This window comes from Sinocyclocheilus anshuiensis, unplaced genomic scaffold (genome assembly GCF_001515605.1).
Source record: "Sinocyclocheilus anshuiensis isolate Anshui unplaced genomic scaffold, SAMN03320099.WGS_v1.1 scaffold778, whole genome shotgun sequence".
Lineage (NCBI taxonomy): Eukaryota > Metazoa > Chordata > Actinopteri > Cypriniformes > Cyprinidae > Sinocyclocheilus > Sinocyclocheilus anshuiensis.
Window position 1 is genome coordinate 218,206 of NW_015544177.1, and position 8,824 is coordinate 227,029.

The 8,824-nt window shown below is 32.6% G+C and overlaps 2 protein-coding genes across 6 annotated transcripts in view; both read right to left on the bottom strand.

The window, feature by feature from the left end:
* The window catches only part of LOC107696251 (mitochondrial inner membrane protease subunit 2), a 115,183-nt gene extending 111,922 nt beyond the window's left edge, over positions 1-3,261 (bottom strand). For all 5 annotated transcript variants that reach the window (XM_016496516.1, XM_016496517.1, XM_016496512.1 and 2 more), the window contains exon 1: positions 3,202-3,261. The gene's annotated coding sequence lies outside the window, so the exon portion shown is untranslated. The remainder of the gene's footprint in view (positions 1-3,201) is intronic.
* Positions 3,262-7,043: 3,782 nt separating this feature from the next.
* LOC107696254 (dedicator of cytokinesis protein 4-like) lies at positions 7,044-7,914 on the bottom strand. Its single transcript, XM_016496521.1, has 3 exons — positions 7,842-7,914; positions 7,674-7,735; positions 7,044-7,593 (listed from the first exon to the last, which is right to left on the bottom strand). The coding sequence occupies exons 1-3, from the start codon at positions 7,912-7,914 to the stop codon at positions 7,189-7,191; spliced, it is 540 nt and encodes a 179-aa protein (XP_016352007.1). The 3' UTR covers positions 7,044-7,188.
* Positions 7,915-8,824: the final 910 nt, after the last annotated feature.

Consider the following 8,824-nt stretch of genomic DNA (forward strand, 5'->3'; position numbering starts at 1 on the left):
CTGTATATATATATATATATATATATATATATATATATATATATATTAGTATGTACTGTATATATTTCATAAGTTATTGAAATTTGATTATACATGATGATTTGTTTTTTCTCTGGAAGACCTTGCAAAGTGAATCAAACACAGTAAGTGCAGAAACATGTATTAAGAAAGCAAACGGTACACTTTGATTTCCCGTCATCTTCTTCTAGCAGATTCATCTCTCATGTGTCTTACCCTGCGCTGAAACTTCTTGTAGTGTTAAGTACTCATTCAGCGGGTGAAGAGCTGCGTCTCACACAAGAGTGCGACTAATGAACTATAAAGACAACGAGCGGCTACATTATCCATGGAGTTCTGGGCAGACCTGCCAAGTGCCAGCTGTCAGGTTGCTCTAACAATAATCCCTCACCAGCACATACAGTGAGAGATTGCCAATCATGCTGGTGCCACACAACACACGATGGCCTTTTTTTCCCAAAGACTTCTATTTTTGCTTGTCCCTCCACTGAGCCACAATCCTATATTTTTACTTCAGGCTACACACAGAGAGCGACACAATGGTGCAATGCCCTCTATATAGATGGTTGGCACATGCCACGAGGATCTCAAAGGTGTGTAAAGTGGAGCATCTAATAGTTTATTCTTAAAAGCGGGCAGATGGGAGAATCTAGGACTGGTGCACGGTGATCAAAAGAAAGCACTGAGTCCATTTTTCATCAAAGGCTGCTTTCAGTTTCAGAGTCGAGAACATTTTCCACCATTTTCCACGTGCTACGGACAGAAATAAAACTATGAGCGATAAAAACCAAGCTTGGCACAGCAGGTGTGCAACATATATGGATTTTTTTGTAGTCGAGTCCAATTAAAGATGTGTTTCTAGAGTTGAAAGCAAATGCCTGGGTAATATTAGGTGACCACTGCACACAGCTGCGGAACGGAGCATGGTGGTCTCATGCCAGCAGAATCGATTTATCATATGCTTCCCGTTTATAATTTCTAACCCATTTATCCTGCGAGTAATACTGTCAAATATGCCACCTGCATAATGTAAAACCGTAGCCTGATACCCTTGTTTAGGCATACCTGAGCGTAACCATTTTAATTGCACCAGTCATCAAATGTGTCCAAAAATTCTTAGTGAACTCGCTGCTTTGGGGTAATTTGCAACCGCAATGACAGATTCCCACTCTTGACAAGGCAATTTTTGGTTTCCTTGATTCATGGGCCTATTTTAACAGTGCATTTCACAACACGGCGCTGACAGACCGAATCTGATTAAATTATCTCAATGTGTGCACCTGTAAGTATGATTTCAGCTGGAATGCTTGACCATTAGTCTGCTTCACAGCAGCGGTGAGATTAATGATGTGCTGCAGACAGCTGTAGATAAGCAGACAAAAAAGAATGAGGCTGACTCACAATATATGGTAAAACTGTTTAAAAACTGTTTATATGCAAAAGTCAAAAGTTTGTGCACGCTTGACTGATTTTAAACAGTCTACATTTATTAATATGTTTCAATTAATATACATCTTATCTTAGCTATTATGTATTTTAAATGAGATTATTTGTACATATTTTTAAATAAAAAAATTAAATAAATGTTCATATAAACACCTTTGTGTGTGTGTGGGTGATATTTTTTGTCTTTCAAAAATATAAAATATTCTATTAAATGAAAAGATTTTAATTAACAATTAAATATAATTTAAAATATAATTTAAAAATATATATATTTTAATTATTTTTAAAATTATATTTAATTTTTTAATTATATATATATATATATATATATATATATATAATTAAAAAATTATATATAATTTTAAAAATAATTAAAATATATATATTTTTAAATTATATTTTAAATTATATTTAATTGTTAATTAAAATCTTTTCATTTAATAGAATATTTTATATTTTTGAAAGACAAAAAATATCACCCACACACACACAAAGGTGTTTATATGAACATTTAATATGTACTGTAGCAGTTTATAGTTTTAATATGCAGTTTATATATTTATTATATATGATTATATTATTATTATATTATAATATATGATCTGATATATTTAATATATACTAAATATTCCTTTAATTGAAACAACCATTTTATAGTGCAAAGCCAATTTGAAGTGATGTTTTCAAAAGCTACTGATTAGAAATTCAAAATAATCTTATTCATTAGGGTAGCTTCGTTAATTAATTAACCTAGAAACTAAATCCAGCACTCGTATGGGAGAATGACCTCTTTTTATATCACTGTCTTCACATACCTTTATATGAGATCTATATGGCAAAAATTAAATGATACTGATCTTTACTCCTGAACTGAGTGACTGTGAAGGGAGGCAAACAAGCAATGCCTGCGTCTCAAAACATAATGAGCTCCCAACCTAGAAGGCATAAACACATTTGGGACAATCAATATTTTTGGGCATAATAGGTGTGCTTTAAATGTCTATGGTCAAATATGACTCAATTCTACTACTTTTTAAAAGAAAGTGTAAGCATACATATACATACAATTCTAACATGCTATTATACTGTATTACCTTTACATAACCTTTTTATATTGCATGTTTAATTTAGCAAGTGCTGTTACGTTACCCTTCCGGATATAAAACTATTATTTCCCATTTTTAATATAATTTTTTGTAAAAATGTCTTGACTTACAACTGTCTGTTTAAATTAAACGTTTACAATTGTTACTGAAAAACAACTTGAAAATGGAAGGTTGAGTAAAGTGCACTGCATTGTGGGATATAGTATACTGTGTAGTATACTACCATTTGTAGTAGTTCTGGCACGTATACAAACGAACTACAAGTTTTGAGACAGCCTGAGCTCTGACAGATCGGATGTACAAACAACACAGTTACTACATTAGCAAATGTACAATAAGTTGTCATATTTTTTTTACATCTCTATTGTTTAATTTGGCTGTGTATTAAGTTGAAAACTGCGACACTAATTCACCCTACATCAGTAAATCCTCCTGTAGTTTAGTGTTTATGGCGACCACGCAGGTCATGTGGCTACCACTATAAACAAGGGCAAGCAGTGGGTGTGTGATAAACTTCATAACGGTGGATACAATTATAATACATAAGCAAAAGTGAAGCATAAACCCTTCAGCACTAATAAGGTCTGAATGCTGAATATCAATTATTTCAGACGCGTGTCAATACACTCACCTAATGTCTTTACGTATGTGTGCTGTACGTCGCTCCGTTCAGTACGACACTACCCTCGCTGCTTCCGGGTCCTAAAGCCCTCCCTCCTCATTCATAATATTAGCTGGAGCAGACTAGAATTAAAAATGTGTTATAATGTGTACAATAATTTCAAAGTAAATATTTCAGTTTTACGTACAAAAATAATTACGTTTTAAATACAATAATAAAAATATTTAAAATGTAAAATATAACGCGTTTTTATTGAAATAATTATTTAAATTAATATTTTACATATTATAATTAATGTAATATTTAAGATTAAAAATAAATGTAATGTGAGATTTAAAAGAAATTATATTTGATTTAGAAATTTGAAACATTTTCAGGACAGAAAAAACAAAAAAAATACTACACATTATTGCATTCATATTTCATTTTTATGAAAAATGAGGCTGTGAGGTAGATATCGGATCAAAAGTTTGTTACATGTGATTTTCAGTATATTTTATATGTATGATTTTTTGTTACTAAGAATTATTTGAAACATATAACAATTACAAATATATTAATAATCATAATAATGATAATAAATCTATTAAAAATATCAGTATAATGTGAAAAACATTACAACCCCTTATACAGACTATGCCTCCATAGCCTTGTTTTTAATTAAACAAAATATAGCATCCACAAAACATGGTATTACTTTGGTAATATGTCCCAAAAAAATTACAATACTGTTTTTAATGTAACTAATGTTTGGCAGATGTACATTTCGATCCTTTAAAGTTCATTGAAACTTCCAACATTGAAGTTTACATCAAAATACTAGTTAACCATAATAAAATAAAATGGGAACTCTGTCAAACAGTTAAAGAAGCTGTGGTAAAAGTTTAAACATAGTAAACGTGTTAATCGTATTGGATCTCAAAAGGTGCAATAATTTATAAAAACTCACAGTTTACATCAATCAACCTTTATTTGTTTGATGGTTAATATTCAACATTTACAAATAAAAACTTTAGTTGCAACATTCAAAGCTATGAACTAGTTACATTTACATATAAACACCTTTTGTACAAAATCTGTAACACAGGCTATATGGAATACGTTCATCCCATCGTATGATATAAAGTACAACTTTACAAGTTCAAAAAATTGAACAGAAAGAGTATAATCCATAAAAAGGAGGGTGAAAGGAGAGAACAGGAGAGGAGAAATACAAGCGTGACTAGAGTTGAAGTCCTACGACTTGACCATTGGCAATCTATCGAAATTACAAAACATGATTGCCGAAAATGAGCAACTCTCGTAACATGGCAATATGAGAGCATAGCTGCAAAGCTGTTAATAAAATAGGTAACAAACGAATCGGTTACGGTGCCCATCTGTCAGTATTTCATAATCATTCCAACATTAGTTCAATTCCTCACACTTCAAATGTTTTAGGTTGCCAAAAATACAGCACTTTGAACTTTGTATTTATCTACAAAAATACAATAAAATCACAAGGGATATTTTTATCAAGGACAGACCATTTCAATTGTCTACACATGATCAAAAATGTAAACTGACAGCCGAGATTCACAAAGGCTGCTGCGTGTTTTGAAGTTGCATTTTAACGACTAAATTGATCAAATATTTATCATCCAATATTTATTAAAAGAATTGTGGGCTTTCAAGCTGGCAGTGAAAAAGCTGTTTGTTACTATCAATTTTACATCAAAATGTGGCTAGTTTTCTTTCGTAGGAAGAGATGTAGCAACACACTCGCATGGCAATTTCTAACTATTTTACATTTTGACAAATCGGTGCCTAATTTGTATGATCTCATTTGAACGTTTTCATATGATTTGTTTACACCCAGTGACGGTTATGTTTAAGGGTGGACCTTCATGCTTACTTTTGACGAAAATCATACATTTTCATAAGATTCACATCGTATGAATTCCAACGAAATCGCCACCTCGTAATATAGTTACGTTTTCCTGTCCGATCAAGTTGGTATATTCTGATCATGTTGGCTTTGTTAGCAATAAAAATGAATGTTTTAATGTTTTTAGTATGTTTCCATGATAAAAACTACACATAAAATAAGAAAATACTTTTTTTTTATGAAAATGCGATGTAAAAAAAAAAAATCAAATTATTATTATTTATTTTTTTTTAAAGAAAACAAATACTGAAACAATATTAAAGGTAAAACAATATAAGTGAACATCAATTCCACACAGCATTTCCTAAACTTTGTGTTTATTATCTACAACCTAGAGTCCAAATAAGATCCCAAATTGAATTTCTGACCGTTATGCAAAAAGTTCTGTCAGATTTAACATTTAAAGGAGAAAGAAAGACAGATTTGATCTAGCCAATATTGTTTGGAAGTGACTGCGGCAACATAACCTGATTTGGGATCAGGCTGCTGGGAAAAGTCATCTCAGAACTAGATGATGTTTGTTTCTATCACTCTCTGGAAACTACAACCGTTATATTGCTTTGTACTGCTCATGCCCCATGCAGTCTTGATCTACGCCTCTGCACATGGTTTAAGAAGCACATTGTTGAGCACTAGCGGCCACGCTAACTTCAGTTAAATTTTCCTAACTACTCTCACTGACAAAGAAGTTAATACTGTTTGCATCTTTGGCACAATACTCAGAGACCACACAATTTCATCACATTGGCACATTTAAACGGTCAGGCAGTTTCGGTAGATACGAGGCTACATTAGAAAAAAACCAAACACTAAGAAATATGTAGCACCTTTTAGCCATTCCAGAAAGTACAAAGCGGTTAAAACGGGACACAGGTCTAGCTGTACGCCTCGGTTTGTGTAAGACCAAAAAAAAAAAACTGCTGTAGTGTGGAAATAAAAGCTGTACAACACTGATTTTGTACTTCTATCAAAAATACCTTGCTAGCAATATGTTTCAGAGCTCTCTAAATGGGATATGGACCTGCCAGATCTTCAGATTTTGCTGTAAATTACATGCCATTTAAAAGCGTACATAATCTCTTCATGGCTTTTCTAGTACATTTCATTTCAAGCCGTAACTGCATATCAGAAGGACTGCTCAGTTCATCGGTGAAGAACAATTCTGAGCTGCATTTTAGACTGGGTCTAAAGAGCCGATCCACAAAATAGTCATTCAACTACCAAATATGCAGCTTTAAAATGAAATTAAGATGATCTACTTAATATCAATGAACAAAAAAGGAAAACATTCATCATGTGAGCATTCCGTTTTACTTTCATTTTGATTTTAGAATACAAATTGCTAAATTAAAAATCAAAACGTATGGAGGACTGAGAGTGACATAATAATAAATAAATCTTTTGTCAATAAATTTAAAAAAATTATAAATAAATCATGAAATGCGTGTCAATAAATACATAGTCCAAAGTCCAATGAATTTACTCATGTATTAACTTTATTTAATAAATTAAAATAATTAAATTGTTTTATAACTTAAATTGCCTATTTGATAAATACAATTATAAAATAAATATTTTGCAAAAGACTTTGATGTATTAATATTTATCTATTTATTGACATCATTTATTTATTGACACTCTTGTTTAAAATATTTGAAATGTGGATAATGTATGAAACGTGTCAATTCATAACTTTTAAATTAAATTTTTGTATTGGACTATGATAGATTTATTAACATTTATTTATTTATTTACTTGTTTGATTATTTATATATAGTCTAAATAAAGCAGGAAATGTGTCAATAAATAAATAAATTACTTTCAAATGACATTTTTGCTTTGGACTTTGACAAATTTATTGACATTTTTTTGATTTATTTATTGACATGTACATTCTAATTGACACTCTTTTTTAAAAGATTTAAAAAAGATGTATTTATATGCCACTCCCTATCCTCCACAAAAATGCACCTCCTTGCATTTGAAAACATTTCCAATTATGATGCATAACCTACAGTTATTTTACAAAAAATGCGACGTAGTCCAAGTTTCCGGTTACCGCTGACGCGCTACAGCTGAGAGACCTTCCTGGGTGTGGGCCGGTGACGGGGTTCTGAATTAATGCGCTGCACGCGGTTCAGTTGGTGTTTGGCGGTCAGGCTGGGGTTGTCAGTACTGGGTGGCACTGACAGACTGTGAGGCAGTGGCGTCGCTCGCCGGGGATTGTTCCTTTCATAGACGCTGTAGGGCGGAGGAGTCTTGCTACCCCGGCGAATGGGCACGTCTGCGGGGACGGCGGTGGGTAGAGGAGGGTCGGGCGGCGGGAGGTCGATCCCGCACGTTTCAGAGACACTGCAGCGGCTGAGGGATGAGATCCCGCTGCTGTAGCTGCCAGAGCGGGCAGGAGAGTGAGATGCCAGGCTCCCCATCGGCAAGCTATCGGTCGGAGAGGGCGTGAGGGGCGGGACCATTGACTGCAGAGCAAAACAAAGGACAAACTTCATTAAGAAACACCAGCTATTAACAGAGATTGAATTAAGCATAAACTAGTCACCTTCTGAGGGGAACGGGCGGTTGGCATGGGAGACAGTGACCTCACGTTCTTGCACAGAGATCCTACTCAACACACACACACACAGAGCAACAAAAGGACGTGTCACTGAGCTGTACATAACCGACTCAAGTGTAACGGCTGTTATCTGACAGCAGAAAGCTGCGGTACCTGTCTCAGGTGTGGGGAGATTGGGTTCACAGCGTGGTAATGCGGAATCCACTGGGATTTGGAACGGAATCATTCTCTATAAAAGATATAAAAGACGGAAGTCTCAGTGAATCTGTACTGTGGACGTTTACTGAACACTGTGAGATACACATTTATTTTATTAATCATTGTTACAGATTCATCAGTGCAAGAATTGTTTTTATTTAATTTATGGCGAATACTTAATATTTATAGTTTAAATTATGTATACTATTTACATACAGTAAATTATACATAATATATGACAATGAACATTTATATAATTTTTTACATTATGTAATGCATGTAGTAATTATTAATATTTTCAATATTTATTTCTGCTGCTGTAATGTGAGCAGGAAAAACAATACTTTTAATACATTATATTTAATAATATTTATAAAAAATTATATATACCACCGTATACCAAATGTTTGGGGTTAGCACAATTTTTTTTAAATAAAGAAATTACTATTATACAGCAATTATGTTAATATGGTGACGTTAATGATGTTAAATTGATCAGAAGTGACAAAGATTTCTATTTCAAATAAATGGTATTCTTTTGAATTTTCTATTCATCAAAGAATCCTGGAAAAAAAAGTATCACAGTTTCCACAAAAATATTAAGTAGCATCTGTTTTCCATGCTGATAATAATAATAAAGCAGCATATTAGAATGATTTCTGAAGGATCATGTGACACTGAAGACTGGAGTAATGATACTGAAAATTCAGCTTTGCATTACAGGAATAAATGACATTTTAGAATATTTTCAACATTTTAATTGTAATAATATTTCAAGATATTACAGTTTTTCTGTATTTTTGATCAAATAAAAGCAGCCTTGGTGAGCGTAAAAAAAGTCTTCTTTCTATAACATAAAACATTTATTGACTTCAAAACTTTTGAATGGTGGTACATATACAACGTATTAAAAATAAATAAATAAATAAATAAAAAAA